Genomic DNA, 25,574 nt, shown 5'->3' with positions numbered 1-25,574 from the left:
GACATTTTATGGACTAAATGATTAATCAACTGATCGCAAAAATCAGCAGATTGACCAATAATGAAAACAATAGTCACAGCCATTGTTTGTAGAGTTATCTGTCGTGGCTCTAAAACTTTTTCTACACACTTTTCTCGTCTCTATCATTAATAATTTCTCCGGCTCAGCTGCTCGATGCTTTACTGAAGTGTGTGTGCTTAAACCCCCTCCCTCCTCAATCCAAACATTTCCAAAGCTGTGTTTTACTGAGCAGCCACAACTCCGCTGAAATGATTTTAACAAGGCGCTCTTGCTGACTTGGAGTTGGGGGATGGGGGTTTAACAGAGGGAGGGGGGCAATACGGGGTCACACAGGAGGAGAGCTGGAAGGGAGGGAAGAGGAGGGGAGTAGGGGGGGGTCGCTTTTTTTTTCCTTTCTCTCCGGGCTCTAGGAAAGAAAGGAAGGAAGCCAGAGCGAGGCAGAGCAGCCCGAACCAACTGAGGAGAGATGGATGGTGGGGGGAGGGACTGGAGCAAGAGCGCTGCCCATTGGTAGGCTGTGGTTCTCTCTCTTGGATGGATTGACTTAGCACGGGTCGAATTACACCATTCGCCGTGCGTTAGTTTGTTTTTCTCTCGGCCGGGGAGAAGTTGATGCACTACGACGCGCTCAATATTTTTCTTTTGAGGATTACAGCAACGCACAAAGGATACAAAACTAAGCGATTCAGATGAGGTGAGTTCTTGCCGCTACGTGGATTTACTTTTGTTGCGCCGCATTACGCAGCGAAAGTCAAGGGGAGAACTAGAGAGGAGAAGTCTTTGCTGGGATACAAAATATTTCCTCTGACCACGTCGCTATGCCGCTCTGCAAAACTGATGGTTGCAGGACAGAAATAGTTCAGGTCCGGACTATTTTTACTGACGCTCCGATCCAATATCCTATCCATTCATTCCTTTAACCGCTGGCAGCATTTATGCGTCGGAAGCGCCCCTCCAGAGCTCGTAAAGAGGCTGAAGCGAAAAAATCCAAACTGTTTACTCACCGCTCTCTTTGTGAGACAGTTTGCTCTGCTGTTGGAGCTGTCAGAAATCTTTATTAAATCAGGCTTCATAGGCGCAGATTTAAACCGTGCGTCAAACTGGTGAAACCAAAGTTATCCAAGCGCTGTTATTAGGAGAAACACGCACAGAGAGGAGTTTTGTGTGTATGTTTTTTTTTTCTATTATTATTATTCTGGTGGCTATGGGCTTTATCACGCTCCTCAGTCTGTCCACACGCCCTCTATTATTCCAAATCAGCATTAAATCAGTGATCGCACATGAAGTCAGAGCGCGGCGTAGTGAGGACAGCGCGTCGTTAATGTTTATGTCTTTTCCCTCTGGTTTCTAAAGTTAATAGTAGTGGAAAAGGGGGGCTGGTGTGTGTGCTGTACGAGGGAGGGGGCTGTGTGGTCGTGGCAGAGCTTTGAAGATCAGTCATCAGAGCGCAGGGGCCCGGGGACGGAGACAGAGCAGGCAGAGAGGCTCGTGTGTGCCGAGCGGAGCTGAAATCTGTGCGCAACTGGATGAAAAAGGGAAAAGTGGGGTCCGGATGGAGCTCAGAATAACAGGAATATCACATGCTGGGTGTTTTCTCTTAAATGGATTACCGAAGGAATATTATATTCAGTCGGATTGCCCCATTCATGAGTGAATTCGGATACTCAAGGTAGGTGTCCACGACGGTGTTTAATTTCTGGGAAAGTGTATTTTTTCTTTATTTTTAGGATAAAGCCTGCCTTGTTTTATTGAGATGGACCTTGAATTTAATAAAGGACACATCTCTAGTGGCTTGGCTTCAACCAGGAGAGCTACTTTGTGAGCAGAATTTGGCAAATCAAGATTTCAAAGTGAAATGTACACATTTTTAAAAAAACGGATCCTTACGCATTGATCATGACAGAGCCACGCCAGCTTCTGTTCGTCTTTAACGGACCCTTCACGCAGAGAAGTGTCCTTATTTTCCTTCAGTTTCAGAGAGGAGATCTTACATGTTCCATTGCGCATTGTTAGGAGTTGTGTTAAATGCCTTAAGGGAGAGATGTAAGTGCTTTCTCGCGTTTCATATAAATCAACTTGGAATAAAGGCATGATTGGACGGAGCATGCTGCCAAATACAATATTAAACAATAAAAGAGGAGCGGGACGGGCAGTCTGACTTTAAGATTGTTGATGCTCGCCCTCCGAAGCCTTCAATCGATTTAATGTATTCTCAATTTAATTATCTCGTATCGGATAATAAATTGGAGAAGAGCGCTCGTAACCTTTTTGGAGGCAGCGACAGAGGAGGGAGAGAGGGAGCCCAGCCCCGTGTGGCATTCAGGCGCTGCTGAGGCGGTTCTGAACGCAGCCCATCACTGTTGTCACTCCACCGCTGTCCCCCGCGTCTTTGTTGTCTTTTGTATGAGTCCCACATGTGGACTAAAGGGGCCTGAAAAGATTTACCACGGGTAAAACTTGAATGCCTTTACGCCCCGGTCCGCACAATGCGAGCATTAGCGCCCGGGCTGCTGAGTGGATTGTGTGCGCAGAAAGGGGAGCGGAAGATCCCCACGCAAAACTTGAAAAAATGGACAGGGAATGACGGGAGAGGGACTCGGTGATATAATGGACAGGGGGGGCGATCAGAACGGTTCTTTGTGAGTGAGCAGTCATAGGAATTGTTCTGCTGTGTCACATTATTTAAGAAGATAAAGCAAGAAATAAGCAATCTAAGGGCTTAAAGTTGTCACTAAAGACTAACCTGGGTGCTGACGTGAGTGTTAAAAAAGGACAGAAGTGAACTCATTTATTGTCAGGGGTCAAATCTTTATTGGTGCTGTTCTCGGACCAGTGCAGCCCCCCTAAAGAAACAAAGACAGGGCAATTTTATCTCAAAACACAAACCAGATGTGAACATCTCCCTGAGAACCTGGAGCGCGTGAGTCAGGACGACCAGCTCAGTTTCCACAAACTCTATACTGTCAGGAGCACCACACTCCGGCCGGGCCAAACACCAGAACCTGCCGTGGGTTCATTTGACAGCACAGCTGGCTGATGCGCCTCACTTCGCCTCACTGGTCGCGGGGTCAGAAATCATCGACCAGAACGATCACCGTTAACCTCCACTACAGCCGGCCGTAACCCCGGAACAACCGCCATTAAACCGCACAGCCTTATGGTCGCCCTAAACTGCTGCTCAGAAATCAGATGGCTCCACGCTAAATTGGTTGAGTTATAAAAGTTGGACCCTTTGTGAAGCATTTGGAGTCAAGATGTTCATACAGTTTGCTTTGTTCCCCCTGAACCCCCTTTTAGAAGCCCCCAGAACAGCTCTCCTGAACGTATAGGTCCACTGACCGGGGGTGGAGCTCTATTGTGTTGACTTGCCCAAAGCCCCTTTTGTTTCTCGGTCACACCTGCAGCTCAGCCCCTTTGTGCTCCACAATAGTAGAACTACTGCTGAGAACAGCCTTTCTCCTGTTTCACTCCTCCTCTCTGCAAAGGTAGAGAAGAAAGGGAGGTGAGCCGGGTTTAGGGTGGCACAGCCCTCTCCTTCTGCCAAATCTCTGGAGCAACAAGTCCGACCAAGTCCCTCTGAAGGGATCCTTGGGTAAATAGCACGCGATTAGGGGTAGTGGTTATTGCTGAAGTGGGAAAAGGAGTAGTAATCATTTCTGGGCCGGTGTGGTTGCCCTAATCATCTGGCTGACTCGCCTCCCTGTGTGGCTGCATCTTGATTAGATTTCTCAGAGCCACAGCTGAGAGTTGAGACAAGCATGTTATAGGATGCATCCAGTTTTTGGACGAACAGAGCTCACACGCAAGCCCTTTTTAGACACACACACACACACACACACCGAGTGTGCGGAGTGAAATGCCTGAAACTGAACTCGGAGGCTATCTGATTTCCTGTGCTGTTTGGTTTACAGCTCAGCATGGTGCCCGATGACAAGTCGAGTCGCCTCAAGCAGCAGCAGCAGCCATTGTTCTGCTGGGATTACATCCACCCATCACATCCACACACAACTTTCAGAGAACCTCACGCACCGCTGTTGTTTGCTGTCCTTTTATTAGCCCCCCAATTCCTCCCAGTAGGACTCCCCTGCACAAACACGTTCATCCAGTGTGGTGGGGGAGGAGGTTACGGCTGGCGTATGCCACTAAAAGCCCGGCTAAAAGGAGAAATATGTGTTAATCTGTCATTTTAGGCTTGGAGCACTAAATCTTCAGCTGTAACTACCCGAATCTGACTGCAGACCCTTACACCCACCATCAGTAGAAAAATAGCAATCCGGCAGGACCCCCTCCCCCTCTCTCCTCTCCCCGTGTTAAACACCGTGGGCCTGAGCCAGCAACATCAGCAGGGAAAGTGCGTGGTTGTAGGACATTGAAAAGCCTGTAATAACAGAGGTAGAGTGAGGCCAGGCTGAATGGCACTGAGTTGCGTGACAAGCCCAGCGTCTCTAGGCTTGTTGAGGCCTATATGTGCGCGCACACACGTACACACACACACACGCACACACACACACACACACACACACACACACACTAGAGGGCAGGAACCAGAGAACGCAAAGGCATAGTCAATAGAAAACATGCCGGGCTCACAAGAGATTGAGAAGTAATTTTAGATCGCTGACCTCTGGATGTCTTATGTTTCTGTTTTACATTAGAGATTCTGAGGAAAGCCTTCGCCTCCGCAGCACGGCTATTACCATGCAAGGAGACATGGGAGATCGGGAATTGTTTAGTGAGGGAGAACAGCAAGAAAAAAGTGTGTGTGTGTGTGCGTGTGTGCGTACGTTGAGTCGATACAGAGCGAGACTTTAAATTCTGACAAGCAGGGGAGTGATTTACCTGTGAACAGGGCCATGTTGGGGCTAGAAGCACAGCCTGCAGCCTGTGTGATAGCACTATAGAATTGAAACGTGGAGCTCGGTTTATTTACCTTTCATAGCTCCTGTTTTTTCCCTATTGTTGTGCGTTTGGTATCTATTCCTGTCCCAGCCTCCCTCCAAGAAACTCTGCGATTTATTGCCTGGGTTTTAATACCTCACCTCTCCCGGCGCGACGAACGTCTGAAGCAGGTAGTAAAAAAATAGATGCGATGCTTTTAAGGAGCACGGCTGTCTCCCGTTGCTGAGCAGCATCATCACTTCTCATTTGGATTAAGTTGCTGACAGTTCTTTTGTATAGATCTGGAAGCCTGCGCGCATGGATCTGTGCTCGTTTGTGTCCAGAGATTAATTTGTGTCGAGATTAGAATATAGTGACTGCAGCAGCATCATTGATGTTTGTGTTTATAGGAGGAGAAAGTAACCTTTTGCTCTTCACACAATTGTTTTATTTTGTCAAAACATGAAACCCGTAATTTAACTCTTAAGTGGCCTAATGGAGATGGCGCGTTGTCGTGTCAAGACCTGCCATTACTCATGTCATAATGACATCGCTCTTCAAAAGGCCTCAGTATCCCACAGAGTGCTGAATAGCCGTGATTACACGGCGTTGATGACTAAAACACGCTGCCATGCCTTCCCCTTCACATCCATTCTTTTTTTGGTGACACGTCATCGTACAGTAACTGGATTATCAGAGCCTGGAAAACACAGCGCATGCTTTATGTCAACATGTAAGCTTCAGAACAGTCAGAGTGTGTGTGCTGTCACAGACACTGATTGAAGGCTGACACACTGGTGTGTATGAGCTCTGTCACGCCTTCTTGTTTCTCTACTTGATGAAAACGTGTGTTATAGTTAATTTAATGACAGCCACGTGTATAATAGCACATTTTGTGTTTAGAAAGAATTAAAAAGCACAGTGTGACCAGACTGTTGAGTGGCAAAGTTCCGCTCACATGGCTACAGTGATGTGGTGAAGTCTATGGATCGGCTCTGCTGGCTGCTGATCGGCCACACTTCCTGTGTGGATCAATCAGAGCACTAATGGCCTGGCAGGCGGGGCTCACAGACAGCACTGGAGCAGGTGTGCTTCGGGGCTAATTGAAAAATGAGTCAATACCGTGCGTGTGCGCGCACATGTGTCAGTCTTTGCATTACCCCGCTTGAAAGAGTGATTATGTATGTGTGTGTGTCTGCGTGTGTGTGTGAATCCCACTGTGCTCCCAGCTAATCCATCCCTCTGCCTGTGTGACGTCTCCCGGTAAATTGTTTATATCCGTTCAGGCTTTGCCTGCATGAATAATTTGTTTGCCTTATAAATATTTGAATGTACACCGATCATTAATATGCACCGACACAGTCTGTCTCTGAAGCACTCCTCCACGCACTAACATACACACTAAACCCCTGCCACTCCCACATTAAATTATTACCAAAGTAGTTGCTGCTGTATCATGTCTACAGCAGCCGTAGAAACAACTGTACACAGAATAACTGCTACGTCAAAACAACTGTGCCTGAGTGGATCCTGATAACACAAAAGATGAGTGAATCACTGCACTGCAATAAAGCCTGCCAACTCCAAGGTAGGGCCGGAGCAATAACAGCCAACAGAGTGCTAATAGAAGTCAGCTAAGGTCAGAGCAGAGGCGACAGTAGTGATGGTGATGGAGTTGCAATGTGCTGATTAGCGTTGAGCCCCAGCCCAGGACAAACCAATCAGACCACAGATGTACATAGACAGCAGGCCCGCCACGCTTCTAACAGAGTGGACTTCCGCTGCATCCAACACACACCGAGACGCCCCACCAGCCAGTTGGCTGACCTTCCTGTAGACAGCAGATGCAGGGAGAGGCAGAGGGGAAACGCCAAGCACTGCCACTGAGAGCTCAGTCATCAATAAACCAGAGAGGGCATCATGTGTGCCTTATGTTTCTGTTTTACTAACATAGAGAGGAAAATGCAAAAATTGTGGCTGAGGAATCGACTCTTAAGACTACACACTGCATGTCAAGTAACAAAGGCATGCCTTCTGTGTGTGTTCCCAGGTAACATCTCCACCAGAGTGAAACAGGAAGTGTCGTCTGTGAGCAGCCATGGGCCAGAGAGCTGCGCTTCTGCTCAGTGAGCTGCTGCTGCTGCTGCTGACAGCCTCACGCACTCTCCTCGCAGTCAGCTTCCCAGAGGACACCGTACCCCTCGATGTCGTTGACGCGCACTGTGAGTACACACACGCACATATGAACTCAGCGGCGACGGGGGGAGGATGGAGAGAGATTACAGTTACTGCAACGTCACTGAAAAAAGTCAACAGCTATCCTTAACGCACACTTTGTAGTCACTCCGGTCACATGTGAAATGAAGGCGGACACCGGCCGGTGGCTTTTTCTAGCCGTGTCAGCAGTTCAGACACTAGCATGCCGTTCCCATGGTAATAAAATCAATCAGCTGTAGCATTAAGTGGATTTCATTCTCCTCTCTGGGAGAACAGAGATGTGCTGACATAGGCAGCCATTATCTAATGCACAAACACACGATGACAAACAGCTGTAATTAGGCAAAATATATTTGTACTGTACCATTACTTTAATTGCAGGAGGATTTGTTGGAAGCACACACAGCATATTTATTTCTAATCAGAGCAGTCGAGTTGAATCTAGCGGGAGGTGAGCGCGCCTTGTCCGTGCTGCAGACTCCCATTAATAGCCTGCTTGCGTGATGTCTTCACAGTTTCACGGAGGTACCCTGTGTTCAGAGGCAGGCCCTCTGGCAACGAGTCACAGCATCGCCTTGACTTTCAGCTGATGACCAAGATACAGGACACTCTGTTCATCGCTGGCAGGTAAACTCAACACACAAACACTATCTCTCTTCTCTTTCACACATCCCCCACACCAACATACTCACTCACTCCTTGGCAGGTAAACAGTGGTGTGAGCGGGGAAAAAAGCTCTTAGTGTTATTGGATCTGTGGCTTTCCAGGCCTGCACCTGATGTATATGGTCGGTATTGATCCGGGAGAGGCGTCTATCATGCGGCTCTGACGCTCCGTCAGGGGTTTCTTGGCATCTTTACATGTCTTTTTGGTATTTATGGCCGCTGGGATTAATCTGAGCGGCAGCACTAATATTGTAGCAGGAAATCACCCTGACATCTACAGTATAAAACTCCCACCTCCGGAGCCCCTGTAATCAGCAGCACATGTATCACTGCTGGCAAGTGGATCCTCCTGTCGTCAGTTTGGGGTATTCACACGTTTTTTTTGCTGAAAGTGGAGCAAAATGTTGATGTCTGTGGGCCAGTAAATATGATCCTCGCTGGTTTTATTACATTTTAAATAACCAGCATATAATCAAAATAATAAGTGGTTGTCATATAAAGTGGTAAAGCAGAGAATAGAGTTAGGTTTTCAGTTACATAAAACAAGAGTTCAATATGCATTTACTCCCTGCACGATATCGTATGGAGGCTTATATACGATTTGAATGAACTATATTCTAGTCTCATCATCTTTTTGTAGGGTTTTCACAGAAAACGACGGAGATTTATAAAAGGAAATATTGTTCTGTAGATGTAAGAAAACATGTTTCTTCAGTGAAAATGAAAATTGTGACACAAAAATGATCATTCTCACTGATGAAGAATCATATCGCAACTGCAATATCTCGAAAAATAATACTCACAATTCGATGTTTTTGACTATGTCATCAGCAACCTATTTCACTTAATCTTACCACAATCTAAAATGTTGTTTGTTTTCCTGCCGTAAAAAGAAGCTGAAACCAAATGAACCATCCCTCTGCGAATGTATAAATCAATTAATGGCTGAACAGCAAAGTGTGTAAAAATACTTTTAAAGGGGCACTATGTAGTTCTCAGGACAACATTTTAATCAGTAGAGAAAGATCTTTATTGATGGATAAGATGGATTGTTTATATTCGGCGGACCCTGCCACCTTTTTAGCTCCATACAGTGTTCTGGGACCTTACTGTCCTCTGAGAACAGCTCGTTTATTCAGTTATGGAAAAAATAAATACGTCTGAGTTTGTATTACTACCTCATTAATATTGTTAATATTAAAATTCTGAGTTAGGATTTTTTCTTCACCAGAACTACTTAGTGCCTAAAATAAGATCTGAATTAGTTTTAAGTCAAAAATGAACCTTTTTGCTAATATTAAAAAATAAACCCTGATAAAAGCTCCAGATTCTTATTTTTAAACAGGAAAAATGGAAAACATTGAGCCTTGTATTGTCATCGAAGCGTATTCCCTGCTGTGCTGTGTCACTGAGCTGTGTGTTCTGTTGTTGTGTGTCCGCAGAGATCAGGTGTACCTCGTCAGTCTGAGAGAATCCTACAGGAATGAGATCATTCCTTACCGGGTAAGATTCTCCCCACAAGCTGCTCTCTCAATCTGCAGACACTAAAAAGGGCTCCATAGAAAACACAGAGCCATTCATCACAAACTGGACGGGTTGTAAAATGAGCGAGGGGATGAGGGAGGACTGTGTTTGTGTGTGTGCACGTGTCTAATGCTCCATGTTGGATTTTACAGAAGCTTACGTGGCGATCAGGCCAAGCTGACAGAGAGATGTGTGCCGTCAAGGGAAAACACAGAGTACGTATTAAACTGCTTTCATCTCGCGCCTCCTATCCTACACATTCCAACAGAGACCTAAACTGCCAGCAAAGAAGCTGGCTGCCTCTCAGAACGCTGTTACATGTTTTGTGTCTGTTTTCAGGACGAGTGCCACAACTTTATCAAAGTGCTGGTTCCTAGAAACGACGACCTGGTCTTCATCTGTGGTACCAATGGCTTCAACCCCATGTGCAGATACTACAGGGTGAGTATCCGGTGCCAGGATCTGCTATTAGTCCGAGGTTGCATCACAATCAGTGCATTTACAGGTCGGCATGCGATACCAGAGAGCGCCTCTTCCTCTGCAAAGCATGTGTGATTGTCAGTTTACAGGAGGGGAAGGGTCAGGGCTGACTGTCCTCTAGTTAACGGATCATAGACGGCTTCTTTCTCTCAGATCGATACAAAAGTAGATAAAAGTTTTATAACGCTCAAATGGGCGGCCGTTAATCTACCTTGGCGGCCTGCGCAAGTAAATTATAGGTGTGGGAAACACTGGTTAATAAGTGTTTGTCAGCAAGCTTTATTTTCAATGTCAAACCAGATATATTAATTATTGCTAACTTGACTGCGGAGTCCTTCATGTGCAAAACTGACGCTGGAGGGGAAGTGTCATAGTTTGAAGGTCAAGGCCACCGAACAAGCTGCTGTATTTGGCAGGTTGGAAGGATATGTTTCTTGTGTAAATGCTCTTAAAGTGATTTGGGTATCATGGCCCTCATTTTAAGGTCTTTTTAAATAAATTTGACTGGACTGATATACGTGTGCGCTACTGCTTCTGTGTGTGTTTGTTTCCTCTGTGTCGCTTGAAAAGACTCCTCTAACGTGTGGGTGATTTCTGCATTCCCCTCAGCTGGATAACCTCGAGTTTGACGGCGAGGAGATCAATGGACTGGCACGATGCCCGTTTGACTCCAAGCAAACCAACGTTGCCCTCTTTGCTGGTAAGGGTCAAACGCACACCCGCCCACGCTCGTAGTTACTCTTGCTGAAGACGAACTAATGTGCTCCTACTTATGCTCTCATTATCACCTCTGTGTCTTTGCCTCGGCAAAACTGTGCCTGCGGCGATAACAAGTCAGCCAATTAAGCCTTATCAACTAAGAGAAACAACAAAGCAGTGAAGAGCAGTGCATCCTAGTTTTTGGTGACTGTACTCCTTCTTGTTTTGTGTTTTTTTTTTTTTTAGAAGGGAAGCTGTATTCTGCGACTGTAGCCGACTTCCAGGCCAGTGATTCTGTCATCTATCGCAGTATGGGTGATGGATCGGCCTTGAGGACCATCAAATATGACTCCAAATGGCTGAAAGGTACACAAACACCTCTTCATCACTCCCAGTCCTTATCTCTCTCTCCCCCGTGCGTTCCCGTGGATACACCTGTCCAGCTGCCAGCTAGCTAAACGCCCATGATGCCTTTGCATGGCGCATGTATGTACGTGACTGTCGGAGCTGTTTTTCGGAGTGATAGAGATCTCTCCTGCCTTGCCAAAACTCTGTGGGGATATGGCCTGTTCTCTCCCAGGCAATCTAGGTCACCCCCAGTCATATACAGCCCTGTACAAATCCCTGAAATATTCAACATGCACAGTGGTGGTGACGGTGCAGAAATACACTTCAACTCTCTGCCTGTGTCTCTCCCTCAGAACCTCATTTCCTGCATGCAGCAGAGTACGGGAATTATGTGTACTTTTTCTACCGAGAGATTGCAGTGGAGCACAGCAATCTGGGCAAGGTAAGACAGTGCACCTGCCGTTTATAACGCATTACATATTCCGCGCAGCTACTGTACGCAGGCCTTTGTCCTAAAAAGGCTTACTGACTCCCTCGGTGCATGCGTTTTTTTGCCACAAATTGCCCCTGTGGTAATGGGGCCCATTCAGGCGATAGCAGTACATCACATTAGGAACACAGGAGAAATTTCGACAGCCAGTGTTTGCCGGGGAATGTTCCAGTAATGTAAAACCATTACACAGGGAGAGGATTTGTCTCTTCCGGAGATTGCGCGCTCTGTGTCGGCTTCTCCCCATGACACACACGCATGCAGAGGGCATTAGGATGTTCTGTGTCCGGGGCCAACTTCAGCTTTGACCATGCCTCATCTCATCCTGAGCTGGTCTGGCCGAGCCGCAGGAGGCCAGCGTCCTCCATCAGCCACCAGCCCATAAATATTTCAACCCTACTAATGCTTGGGTGACACCTGGCCTCTGATGGAGGTTTGCACTGGTGAATAATTAAAACTGTCAAAGCCGACTGCTTCACACACTTCATTTTTACGCTAAGCCTCTGTTATACATGCAATCAAACAAAATCACACAGGGCTGCACAAGTTCTTTTTTTTTATGTTTGCTCCAGTCAGGGTGAAAGTTAAAAGATGAGAGTGTTTGTTTGTGAGGTCGTCCGTGGCGAGTTGCTACAGGATGGAGATGCATTATTCAGCGTGTGGAAGTGTTTTTAGTGACGTAAGCTCAGCTGCCTCCCTCTTCCTGCCGCCTCTGTCCTCTGTTAAACTTCGGCTCTCCGCAGGTTGTGTATTCTCGCGTGGCCCGGATCTGTAAGAATGACGTCGGCGGGTCACAGCGGGTGCTGGAGAAGCACTGGACGTCTTTCGTGAAAGCAAGGCTTAATTGCTCTGTGCCGGGGGAGTCCTTCTTCTACTTTGATGTGCTTCAGTCCATCACTGACATCATCGACATCAACGGGGTTCCCTCGGTGGTGGGTGTGTTCACCACGCAGATGAACAGGTGAGCCATGGCCGCCGGTGGTTGTTGGATTTCGGATGCACGGGACAGATGTGGATGTGAGATTAATGTATTTCTTTCTCAACAGTATCCCGGGATCAGCAGTGTGTGCGTTCTCCATGGCTGACATAGAGAAAGTATTCTGGGGCCGCTTCAAAGAGCAGAAGACTCCTGACTCCGTGTGGACTCCGTATCCAGAGGAGAAGCTGCCCAAACCTCGGTGAGGATTTCAAACCGGGCTTTTCTCTGAGCAGGTGGCACTCGATTCAGCAGCTGTTTGCCACCTGTCAGTTTTTTCCCCTTTTCTTAACCCCTCTTTGTCCAGGTTAAACCCAGTGAAATCAAATCTTTCTCACTAGTTATTAGCTTTGACCCAGCACACACATTCACCATCTGCTGGCGATTAAATAATTAATTTGGCATAATTAGATGCGTTGCATATTTAACCTGTTTACAGTTGGCACGTATATTTGCAGCCCGGCGCTTGTGTCTAAAACACAAAGTCCACGCAGCACCTCATTACCCCAGTGAATCATTGATGGAGAATAACCGTGCATATGTATATTTTATGTTTCCAGCTGAGGCCTTTTTGTGATCCTAATAAGCACCTGCTCCTCACCCCCCACCCTCTCGTTGCACCCCTCATCCATTTCAATACACGTTATTATGACTCCCTGGTGTGTGATCGTATGGGCCGATCTTTGACCTTTTGCCCTCTCTGCATGTGCGCCCTCCATTCCAGACCCGGGTGCTGTGCGGGTCATGGTCCAGCTGCGTCCTTTAAGAGCTCCATCGAGTTCCCGGACGATACCCTGCAGTTCATCAAGTCGCACCCCCTCATGGACACAGCTGTGCCTTCTATCGGGGATGAGCCATGGTTCACCAAGACTCGAGTCAGGTAAATGCAGACCAACGAAAAACCTTAGTTTGGTTTAAATACTAGATTTTTTTTAAAGCGAAACCTTTTTCTTTTTTTTATTTTACCAAATGTGCTTTTTCTTTCTCGTCACATCAGCATTTAATGCGGTCTGAACACAAGCAGCGCTCAAAGAACAAAATAAGATAATGTTATGATATGATCAGGAAATACGTAAACCAGACTGAACAGTCTGACAAAGCCCGTGCAGGGTTTATACGGGTGCTGGAAATGCCTTTGAACCGTTATTGCCTCAGACAGGTAATTATAAAATACCCCAAACCTTTCCTGCAAGTTTTCAAATCAGTGCATACTTGACTGCAAATGCAACAAATTCAGTATATATCTATAATAATCCAATACCGGTCAATACTGGGAGACTGTGGGACCATCCCTGTGGGGGTTTTTTTTTTGCTGTTTTCCCTTTTTTCTCTGTTTTCAACCGTCTCATATGGTGTCTGTGTGTTTCGTTTTGTTATTTTAACTCTTGCACCCCAGTTCAGGTGTGGTTTTCTACAACAAACAGCAAGTCAACTGACACAGTACTGCAAAAGCACTTGAGATTAACACCCAGTTAAAAAAAAAAGTCTGACCTTTAGTTACTGAAGAGTGATTTATGTATTCAGAATGACCTTTTGAATGGGAGAACCCCTGCTGTGAGTAACATATGCTCCTCTGCTGTGTGTGAAGGTACAGACTGACAGCGCTGGCTGTGGACAATGAAGCCGGACCTCACAAGAACTACACAGTGGTGTTCATCGGGGCTGAGTCAGGGGTTGTCCTCAAGGTTTTGGCTAAGACCTCCTCTGTGTCCCTGAATGACAGCCTGCTTTTGGAGGAGATAGATGTCTTCAACAAGGCAAAGTAGGGACACATGCACTTTTCACCCTCTCTCTGTCTGCTTCTGTTCTCCTTTTCTCCTCCTGTTCTGTCTTCTGGCCGAGGAGTCAGCAACTCTCTCAAGTGAAGCTCCCTGGCACGGACGGCAGTGTTTGTCTCGTCTGTTTTCTTATCCGTGTGCATCTTTTTTTTTTTTTTTATGTGCTTATTTGTGAATTCGAACGCACGTGCCGCCGCGTGTCAGAGGTTAAAATCCTGTTAAATTGGGAGAAAAGGCTTTATGTGACTTCCCCACCTAACAAGTGATTAAATCTACCGAGACTGAAACAGTAGACAGACTTATCTGATAAACCTCTGATCAGGTTTCTCGCTTCCCTTTCCCAGGTGCCTGTCTAACCACGAGGATGACAAGCGTGTCCTCTCGCTGCACGTGGACAAAGACGCACACAGCCTGTACGTCGCCTTTTCAAGCTGTGTCATCCGTATTCCCCTGAGTCGCTGCGAAAGGCATTCTTCCTGCCACAAGTAAGTGAAGCGCTGCTGGGAACTGCGGGGGTTAAAACGTCCTTTGTACGGCCGGTCATAGGTTTGTGACTTTATTGTTTTGTTTTTCAGTTAATGTCATAAAAGAAACTATAACAGCTTAAGTTAATGTTTAATCAGTCACAAATGATTATAGTGCTCTCTCCCGGGAATCATTTACCCCAGTGGTCTGATGTGTGTGTGTGTGCTTGTGTTTTTGTGTGGCAACCAGGTCCTGCATCGCATCGAGGGATCCATACTGTGGCTGGATGCCTCATGGAGCCTGTGAGAGGATACAGCCGGGTCTTTTGTGAGTTCAAGCCTCAGCAGCAATATAAATAGAGACGTTCCAATATCAGTATCGCGAGTGCCTCTGATACTGCCTAAAAGGCTGGAGTCGATGTCGGCGAGTACACAAGTCTAAGCACTGATCCAATACCACGTAGTTTGTTGTTGGTAACGGGACCCGTCTACCTCCCAGCAGTGTCCCGTACACCTGTAGGCAACTACGGAAATGCCTAGACTGCTAGAACAAATCCATTTTTGGTGCATCCAGATAGAGCGTGGTTGATTTTAGGTTAGGGTAAGCATGCACAGCAAAACAAAAAACACACACCTTTGCAAGATTTCTACAGATGTGTCTCAGTTCCGACCTTCTGGTCACTCCCATTTGATTTAAAGTGTTGCAGAATGAGCAGAATCCACGCCGCTATAAGCTGAAAGGGATAAAAGACAACACAGAGCATCATGTATACCACAGCAACCCAGCAAGACATGTTGATGATGTCTGGACACAAAAATCCAATCTGATCACTTACAAATTACGGTGCGAACACTCCGTCTCTCAGACCTCATTTGAGAAACAAATCTGATTTGCCTGCAGTCTGAACATCGCCTGAAATGCTGGAATCATTATCGATGCACTGATCCAATACCACATAATTCATTTATTAGAAACAGGACCCTGCTACTTCCCAGCAGCATCCCATATACCTGTATGCAACAGTTATTAACGGCTAGCGACCTTTGTAACTTAGTAGCATATAGCCGTCCACTGGTATCAGATTGGTACTCGGTATTGACTATTAAACAAAGTTCAGGTATCGCTACGTCTCTAAATGTTAGTGCAAGTTCTCTGGATGAGAACATTTGAATTTTAGCTCTTTGATTAATCTGCATCCATCTCTTCTTTGCTCTCCTTTAGGACTGGGTATGAGCAGGACATTGAGTCAGGAAACACAGCTCACCTGGGAGACTGTCAAGGTACGAATCTCATCTCCATACCATGCCATCAATCCTGAGACATACACAAGCACACACAGATACACACACACACACACACACACACACACACACACACACACACACAAACGTACGCAAACGAAACACAAACTCATCTCCACACACACCATGAGCCTGCACACTCACAGCAGTAACCACTCCAGTAACTTGCCCCTACATAAGTCTATGTGCAGTATTAACACACACATCTGCATACAGTACATGGCCACCTGTAACTTACACCACCTGTGAGGCACAAACATGGACATGTACAATTCAGGGTCATGCTCAGCTGGTGCAAACGGTAGAGGTCTTCAGATATCTGATGGCAGAAAAAGTGCCTTTACTGATTTTTACTTTAAAGCTTTTGTCCCTTCATTTGTACCGACTAAACATGACCCAGGCTGAACCTCAGTATTGATCAGAACCAGAGGGCTTCCAGAGACTCCAGTCAGAGGAGGACACTGCTAGCGAGTGCTTTATATATTTACCATTAAACCAAATAAACTGCACTCTTAGTGTCTCTTAGGGATTTTAGTTTTTAGTTTTTACTCCTGAATTCCCATATGCTGATTTCTTGTTCTTTTAATTCTTTTAGCGTTTTTGGGCACTACATCAGCGCCAGATTACAAATCATTTGGCGACCCTACCTCTGGTTAGTTTGATCTTTTACTCCAATGGTTTCTTTCCTTGAGTTCAGCATCTCCAACCCTGTCTTTCCACCACTGCCACCATTCATCTTTTCTTACCTGAATGCCACCTGCTTCATTTTCCATCGTCACAGACAACAGATTCACCAGGCGACATCAGTGCTCTTTCTCAGCACAGACTCACTTCCTCCTTCTCACTCATCGATACCTGTTCGACCCCTCCTCCCTTCTTGCATGCCCATGCACCCACCATCCCTTGGCATCCTTACTGTTGTGTACCAACTCCTCTTTGAACCTCAGTCTCTTTTCCTGTTCCAAATTGTCTGAAATAAAGTACTTTGATTGGTCTGTGAATGTGAAAAAACACATTTTGTATAAACGTAACTGTGGTTTATTCACTGTTCTTTCAGTCACTAACCTTAAAAATGACCCATTGCCCAAGCCTACTAACCGGGACGATAACAGTATGCTTTACCCACGTCTGCACAGTTTGTTAACAATTTGTTTGTCACCACAGACATGGAGTTTTCATCAACGCCAGTCACTGTCCACCCCAGTGGGCCCATACACCCCCCAGTACTCATACCCACTCAGAGCCCCAGCTCTGGACCTGGTCCAGAGCTCTACGGCTCAGGCTTTGTGCTGCAGGATGACCCAGCCACCTCCCATTCTTTAGACTCTATCCCAGGGGGCCAAGAGGGTAAGGCCCACAGGGAGGCAGCCAGCATGCTGCATTGAGCTTGATCTGAGAGCTGCCAACAGCTCTCACTGAGCCACACAAATAAAAATCCACACATAGACTCACACATGCAAACACACACGTGCACACAACGGCAGCTTTTTAGGGTTTACAGTAGATAACTTGGCAGATTTTCATTTAGACTCTTTCTTTTTCATATAAACACTCATACATAATTTAAGTTACTATACATATTATATTTTAATGTTACCATTATTATCCTTTCTTCTGTTCTTTCTTCTTTCTTTCTTTTGAAATATTTATTAGTGTTTTTGATCATTAAACCTTACACTCCTTTTTCACATATTGTTTCTTTAACACCTCTTGTTTGGATTTATCTTCTTTCTCTGCCAGTATAGATTTTTTTTTTAACTCAAGCTCTCTAGTAATAGTTTACTCTGGCTGGTAGATCATTGACTGGGCCTGCTCTGCCACATCACTGTTGTGGCTGCACAGTGGATGACTAACTCTTTCAATGTCTGTGGTTACTAACAAACCTCCAGTAGAGCAGTCGCTGCCCCAACAGCTGGAAGGCGAGCACTGCTTCTCTATCCTTCGAACAACTCCCTGATCTCTTGAGCGGAACATTGATTTGGCTCTCAATCTCAGATAAGAGTGCGCTCCTAACCCTCTGGTACCGGCTAAACGCATGACAAAAAGCCTCTCATGGAACGTGGATCAAGGCAACACTTTCAGTCTTCCCTTCTGAACTAACATAGCTCTGCTATTTATAGATGGTGAAATGGATGTGGGTACCTAACAGCTTCTGCCAATTTTCACCATCTCTGTTCTCCATCTGGGTTTAGATGAATAGAAATGTGACAATATTTATGTAATTGGTTGTGGTTGACTGGCCACCTTGTATGGGGGGGGGGGTGTAGAAGCAGATACTCATGCATGAATGTGTCCACACACAAACATGCACATTTCTGCAGTCGAATGGGGTGGGATGCTTCACTGAGCATGTTGACTCTTTTCACCAGGGGGTTAACCAGTGCGTCAATGTTTTTGTAGGTGTGTGGGATAACCAAGCAGGTGAAACCAACCAGATGGTCCACATGAACATCCTCATCACCTGCGTGTTTGCTGCTTTCCTCATGGGTGCCCTCTTGGCTGGTCTGATTGTTTTCTGCTACCGAGATTCATTCCTTCGTAAGCCAAGACACGTACACAAGGATGCCGAGTCTGCACCGTCCTGCTCCGATTCCACTGGGAGCTTTGTCAAGCTCAACGGCCTCTTTGACAGCCCTGTAAAGGTAAGGCCATAAAATCAGCTGGAGTGCTACAGGAGCGATTGAAGTAGATGCGAAACAGTGTCTAATCCAACTCTCTTGATTTGGTTTCTTATCCTTAGGAGTACCAAACCAACATTGATTCTCCCAAGCTGTACACTAATCTGTTGAGCAACGGGAAAGACCTGAACACACCCAATGGTGATACCAAGACCATGATCCTTCGGGATGGCTGTCAGCCCCCTGAGCTGGCTGCCCTCCCAACACCGGAGTCCACACCTGTGCTTCAGCAGAAAGGCCTGCAGCCCATCAAAAACCAGTGGGAGAGGGCTCAAGGGAAGGCCAGTGGGCCCCGTAAGGAGTCTAACTCGTCAGCCAAGAGTCCCCAGTTCCTTACTGCTCCTACGAACCCCACCTCCCACCAACCTCACCTCGCCCTGGGACACTCCCACATCCCTAGTGCGGTTGTCCTGCCCAATGCCACACATGATCACCCCAGCTTTGATGATGGAGATGATACACTGCCACACTCATCAGAAAAGAAGCAGAAGAATCCAGATTCAAAGGGAAGTAGGAAAGAACAAAAGCGGTCTGTGGATGCCAGAAATACCCTAAATGACCTTTTAAAACACCTCAATGACTCTGTGGCCATCCCCAAGGCCATTCTTCAAGAGGGGGCAGGGCCCCGTCCAAGGCAACATCTCACACTGGAGCCCATGGAGGAACTGACTGAATTGCCCCCCAGGGTGCCCAGCCGTGAGGCTTCCCTCTATTCTCCCTCCTCCTCCTTGCCCAGACACAGCCCCACCAAGAGGGTTGATGTGCCCATGCCTAGCACTCCCACCACACCAACGGGCAGCCTGAGCATGGGGGGCACCCTGGAGAGGCAAAGAGGGGGGTATCAACTCCACCGGAGTGCCTCTCACAGGCAGTCCTTATCCACCTCACCAAATGGGGTAACCATGGGGGTGTCTGTGTCTCGCCAACACAGTATGAACAGAGGGGGTTACATGCCCCCAACACCCCCCTCCAGACTTGACTCCCATGGCGGAGTGATGGGGGCAGGAATGCACTCAGCCCACCCATCCTCTGTATCCCGACAGAGCAGCTACAGTGCGCATGGCTCACTCCCTCGCACAGGGCTTAAACGGACCCCATCGCTAAAGCCAGATGTGCCCCCTAAACCCAACGGGTTTTCACCACAGACTCCACAGATGCGAGTGGTCAATAAGTACAGTTATTGAAGGAGCATGGACACAAGAGTGAGCTCTTGGCCTCGACTGTAAAGCTTTGAGCCCTAAAGGCTTGGGGGCGGGCTATGGATGGGGTAGGGCCTATTGTGTGTTTGTATATCGACTTGAGGTGTGTTCCCCCTTTAAATGATATGCACATTCACTCACACTAAAAAGGGAAAATCACACATGTGGCCAAAGATACTCCTTGGAGCTTTTTCGCTCCCTTATGTATCCTTCTCGCTCCCTTGTCATGGTAACCGCAGGATATGAACAGTGGACAGTGGTGAACCCGCTGCTCCCCATTGTATCTGGGCTTGGTTGTCGCCCAGTCCCATGTTAGGTACGTGGTTTAGGACGCTAGCTGGGGCCACCACGGTGTAGGTGCATGTGGTACCGGGTTAAAAACAGTGGAATACTTGAAGAATGGGTCTCATTTGTCACTGCCCTTGAGCACTGTCTTCCCACTAATGTGAACTGAACAAAGAGGAGAGGAAGGCCATGCCTTTGTTAGTAAGATGGCTGGGGGCAGAGGAGAGGATACTCAAAAATCATAGTGTGCGTGTTGCTTAAAATACATATAAGCGCAAACAGCTGAATCAAACAGCAGGCGAACAAAGAAAAAGAGTGCAGATGAGTGTGTTGGTGTGTGTGTTGGTTGACTGGAAAGCAGGTTTGTGTAAAGTCTGTGCACAAACGTGGCTTTCACATTTGGTTATCAAGAGTGATGCCACATGCCAGAGGATGCACCTGAAGACCTGAGTCACTGTCTCTCATTTTAATATTATCTCTTCTCTGCTCTTGTTGGACCCATCTGAACAGATCCAAAAACACATTTTGTGTATCACTGTAGTGTTTCTGGTCATTAGGTTAGGCTGGTCATGCTAAGTGCAAGGACCAGGGACTCTGTAACTCACTGGGAAATTTTAGACAATACATTTGCTGCTATTGGTTTTAGACATAGGTGTTTGTCTTTGATTTTTTTTCTCTACCAGATTTGGATCGCCCTTCATATGGGTGTGCACATCTGCTTATGTGAGTGAGTGAGTGAGTGAGTGAGTGAGTGAGGAGTGAGTGAGTGAGTGAGTGAGTGTGTGTGTGTGTGTGTGTGTGTGTGTGTTATACTGCAGACAGAAGCCAAGAATTACAGTTTTCAGCAACCAAACGCACTGGTAAAATAGCCGTGAACAAATGCCTCTCTCCAAGACTGAAACCTCCCCTAACCTCCACTGCCCCTTTGTAAGAATTTATAGGTGGTTCAAGAGACTTCTTTCTTTATGTAGCAACGGTATTAAGAAAAAAAAACACATTTCTCATCTCATTCTGTAAGTGAATTTTGAACAAAATAATTTGCCTTTATCATGTTTTACTGTGTTATTTAAAATAATTTACCATATGAAACTAAAGCAACACCAATGGTTTAGCCCGCGTGTACGAATTCAACATTTCAGGGCACTTCTGTTCTGTTAAACCTGTGTGTCCCCTAACAGATGAACACTACAACTTTCCTCTGTATTAATCCTATTAAAAAGGTATATTAAAACTGACCCTAGAACAATACATGGATGTAACACCTCTGTCATCATCTGCCGTGCTGGTTCTGCAGCCCGTGTTCCCTGTGCAGCCTCCCTGCGAGTGGCCAGTGTACAATCAACACAACATTTTACCAATGTGTCCAAATGAGTCATGCTGGGAATGACAAGATCCTGTATATACTTAAATATTATAAATAAGGAGTATACATATTTTTAGGCAAGTGAACCTGAATCTGTGCATTGTGTGCCTTATTCACAAAACTACTACAGTATATAATATTGGCAAAGTCAATTGGTCCTCTGTATGTTATTGTCATATAGTGAATAAATCATTTTTATACAAGCAATTTGAAAAACAGCAGGATGTGTTGGAAAATCACTACTTAATCCAAATTGAAGTGATGTGGAAGATCATTTTCTTGACAAGCATTCCGCTCGTGAATGCGGGTTGTACAGAAGGACAGTCAAAAAACATAGAATTTGGGGTATAAATCAATTTCTCCTTTACTGCCGGTGTTGAAAAGAGCGGTGTTAATCCACCACGTAGAGGTGCCATGCAGTGAATGTATTTTCTTGACAGTGGGATGTAGGGTGGTTAGACCTTGTACTGTGGAGCAGTCGGCTCAACGCAGCGCATCCTGCCCACAGCCAATGTATTAACACAGTGTTCATGTGAAAGCCGTCTCTTGGCATGGGCGGTGGTCATGCAGAATCTCAAATTCCCCAGGATTGCAGTGGCAGGAATTATGTCTGTTGGCCAGTAGGGACGACTGGATTCGTTATTTGGGTGACATCTGCAATCCTGTCCGAGTGTCAGCTGCCTGTTCAGCCCAAAGCCGCATTTTGTTTACAAGTGATGATTGTATGTAAAGACTTTCTGCCTGTCATCTAACCAGTGTTTGGGCTCTCTTTTCTACTCCACACATGCACACTGACGACATCACAGACATACACTCAACATACACTGCTCAACTGCCTTGTACATTGCAATATGAACGGGGTCTTTCTGTTGCAATCTAAATTGAAGCCTTTATATTTCAGTCTGAGCTCGGTGTATGTGCAGATGAACCGCATTTTGTCATGTCATTTTGATTTAAAATACTGTGCAACATGGCGATGCAAGGCCAGCTGTGTATATATGATCTCCAGAGTATTTGAGCGTGTAGATAATGTTGTAAAGTTGTACTGTGAATGTGTAAATAATAATGATGGTCTTTGTTTCATGATATTTTTTGTTGATTTTTTTAACACGGCATGTATAGTTGAAATAAAACATTACTGCACAGAAAGAGTAGTCCTTGGGGGGTTTTTAAGTCGTGACATTCAGCCTGGGTGGGTTTTTATAAATCAGATCATTATGTCATGTGTTTGCGGTGCAAGAGAGCACGATGGGGAGCTGCAAACTGTTAAATCAGATGCTTAGTGTCTTGTAAATCCAGCCTAAGAGCCATGAGATGTATTTGGTACTTACAGGATGACTTGGATGGGGGTAATTTATGTGTCCATGCTGAGCTCTGTGAGCTGACTATGACAGACTTTCAGAGTCGGTAGAATGATTAAGAGCTTCAGACTATTTTTAGAGCTGGGTTGTTTTGAAGTTTGGGGCCAGTGCAGAGTCAACCACACCAGATAGCATGTGGGAAAGTTTCCAAAGTAGTATGTTCCTGTGGACACCAAACATCTGGACTAACTACTGCTCAAGGCACAAGATCTGAGCCACCAGTGAGCTGTGGAGGAATGCACACACACCAGCACATGCGTGCATTTAGATGCATGCAACGTAAACATCCAATGCATGGTGTTACGCACAGATAGGCCTGTGATAAGATTAGCTGCCAGCAACAAAGAATATAGGAGTGACGGTCGGATTAAGATCACTTTTATGTGTTTCCGATCTGTGGAATGGAAAACAGTTAAACTGCTCGCTCTGTACGTCTGTAAACAAAATGCTTAAACAATCACTGAACCGAACGTCTGATCATAAAGTTCACACAAAAACAGAAAAAAGAAGAAAAATAGATTGTAAAAAGTGACAACAGGAATGCAGACGTCCGAAGTGCTCCAAACCATTGATGTCGCGGTGGCTCTGCGGTCTGAAATATACATGACGGCAACATCGCTGGTTTGAATCCGTCCGGAGACCTTTGTTGCGTGTCATCCTTCCTTTCTCTCCCCCACACTTCCTGTGTGCCTCGTCATGTTTACTGTCAAAAAAAGCTATGTTATCATAGCCTAGCCTTGCTTTCACACAGCAGTCAAGTTGCTGTTCCTGAGCTATGGTGTTGAATAATACACTGAACATTTCCACTGTCACAGTGAAGCTGACCTTTGACATTTTGAATGTAAAAATGCCGTCACGTCAAATTTTTTATCTCATTAGACATTTGTGTAAAATTCTGTGATTATCATATGACTCAGTGACGTTGGCCTTTGACCTTTTGACCCCCAAAATCGAATCAGTTTCGTCCTTGAGTCCAAGTGGAAGAAATTCCCTTGATGACTTTCAGAGATATCACGTTAACAAGAATGGGACGGACAACCCGAGAGCTGACTGCCTCCGGCCACGCCTACGCCGGCAAGGAGTCGTAAAAAACAGAACAAACGACTTCTGATCATCATTTATAATCAACATTTTGAGTCCTTACATCCTGCACGAGCTCGAGTCATCGACCAGGAAAAAACTTAGAGTCAAATCTCGAGATTGAAAGAAAAAAGGGGTTTTCATCTCACTGATCTGCACACAAAGAAGCAGTGCAAGAGCGCTCTGAGAGAGCGGCTCCTGCTTTTTTCGCAGGGAGGTTATGCAGCCCTTTGGCTGTTTGGCCTGGAGGCTTTGTGGCTCATCGCTGCCGTCAGAATGTTGACACAAGTGCTCCTTCATTTGCTTTCAGCAGGACCTCCTGAAAACTCGCACCTCCTAGCAACCCGGCTCTGTCTTTCTCTCACACACACACACACATGCACAGACACACACAAGGGAAACATTCTCCCCTCTGGGTGTTCTAACGGGGGGTTGGGGTGTGATTTGGTTGGGAATTGGGAACAACAAAGAGGCGCCTCTTGCTATTCTGATGTACATCCCATCCTCTCAATTTATCAGATGGTCTCTTTGAATTAGTGGAGGCAAATCAAACACAGCTAGTGATTCTGTATCCCTTTCATTCACTTGTCCCTCCGCCTGGCCACACTTAGTCTCATTACCAGCGCCGACGGTTCCCGGACAAAAAGCATGCGTTTGTTGTCATGCAGACTTGTCTGTGTGTGTCTGTACACATGGGTGTGTGTGTGTGTGTGTGTGTGTGTGTTTACTCCGCCTCACAAAGAACACAGAAAGCAGATGCTAAAAAAAAAACACACATCTCTTCGTTAAGTCCAAGTGGAACACAGCAAGGTCACTCCTCTAGATGCAGGAAGATGAAAGTGAATTGCTTGAATTGAAAGAGCAGATTAAAATGTTCGCTGAAACGGCAACGCACGCGCGCAGAAAATACAGATACACATACAGATCACATACGAACACACACAGAGTGCGATCTGGTCCATATCTCTGCTCTCTGGCTTTCTCTGCGGCATCGCTTCAGAAATTTAAGGCGGTGATTAAACCAAAAATCATCCATCTGTACTCCTTCCTGTCCGCTTTTCCTAAAAGCCCGGAGGTGAAAGCAGCAATTACATTTACAAGCCTCAGTCGTTGGAAAGGTGCTTAGAGGGTTTCTTTGTGGGCTTTCACAAGTACATGTGCTCTCTCGCCGATGCATTAAAATCTGACAGTGTTCGGGTAATGCTTTATTCGAAAGCAGACTTAAATGACAGGGCAGAAGCTGAAATTTCTCCAAGTTGGATTGGAAAAAAAGTTCTGACATTTGTGCAGTACGGACTCTAGAGTCGAGAAAAGCCATCAAAGTCTAATCCATGCGGCAAGAACCCGTACAGCCGACAGCTGGTTAATGGCACATATTGCTTTGAAAAGTGACTTAAAAGGCAGGCGAGCCGAAGCAAGAAAGAAGAAGAGATTGATGAAATCTGGGGAACGGGAGTGCAGACAGAGCGGGACTCGTATTTCCTATGCCTTCATGAGTAGACACAGACTTCTGGATTGTGAATAAACCACAAACAAAGCGTCTTAATGAGAGAATAAAGCACATACAAGGACTTTTCGCAGTTCTCCCTTACTGGGTTTCAGCCAATCAAGAGCATTGACACCACAGACAGAGACAGCGAGAGGGATGGCAGGAGGGAGAGCACTCGGCTGCAGACAATTGAACTCATTGGTACATTATATAATGGCTGCTGAGATATCCCTGCAGTGAATGGCTGCTGTGTTACAAAGATAACCTCCATAAATGA

General features: G+C 46.1%; 1 protein-coding gene across 4 annotated transcripts; it reads left to right on the top strand.

Annotated features, from left to right (window-relative positions):
- The first annotated feature begins 443 nt into the window (after positions 1-443).
- On the top strand, positions 444-22,516 carry sema6d (semaphorin 6D). Of its 4 annotated transcripts, none has more exons than XM_030413733.1 (20): positions 444-715; positions 6,950-7,121; positions 7,632-7,743; positions 9,224-9,284; positions 9,458-9,520; positions 9,645-9,746; positions 10,395-10,485; positions 10,731-10,850; positions 11,186-11,274; positions 12,066-12,283; positions 12,369-12,500; positions 13,023-13,178; positions 13,887-14,060; positions 14,421-14,561; positions 14,791-14,868; positions 15,763-15,821; positions 16,438-16,494; positions 17,007-17,189; positions 18,243-18,484; positions 18,583-22,516. In XM_030413733.1, the coding sequence occupies exons 2-20, from the start codon at positions 6,998-7,000 to the stop codon at positions 19,702-19,704; spliced, it is 3,324 nt and encodes a 1,107-aa protein (XP_030269593.1). In that variant the 5' UTR covers positions 444-715; positions 6,950-6,997; the 3' UTR covers positions 19,705-22,516. The 4 variants fall into 4 exon arrangements, with proteins under 4 accessions (XP_030269593.1, XP_030269596.1, XP_030269597.1 ...); XM_030413735.1 differs by lacking the exon at positions 444-715 and adding an exon at positions 777-1,690; XM_030413736.1 differs by lacking the exon at positions 17,007-17,189 and having other exon boundaries at positions 445-715.
- Positions 22,517-25,574: the final 3,058 nt, after the last annotated feature.

Source organism: Sparus aurata, chromosome 4 (genome assembly GCF_900880675.1).
Source record: "Sparus aurata chromosome 4, fSpaAur1.1, whole genome shotgun sequence".
Lineage (NCBI taxonomy): Eukaryota > Metazoa > Chordata > Actinopteri > Spariformes > Sparidae > Sparus > Sparus aurata.
The sequence above is the reverse complement of the archived record's forward strand: the minus strand, read 5'-3'. Positions and strand labels throughout refer to the sequence as shown.

Bases quoted from the DNA above. Each gene is read 5' to 3' on its own strand.
- sema6d (XM_030413733.1), top strand. From the start codon at position 6,998: ATGGGCCAGAGAGCTGCGCTTCTGCTCAGTGAGCTGCTGCTGCTGCTG. The intron at 13,179-13,886 runs GTAAATGCAGAC...CTGTGTGTGAAG, and splicing joins TTCACCAAGACTCGAGTCAG to GTACAGACTGACAGCGCTGG. The intron at 16,495-17,006 runs GTTAGTTTGATC...TTGTCACCACAG, and splicing joins ATTTGGCGACCCTACCTCTG to ACATGGAGTTTTCATCAACG.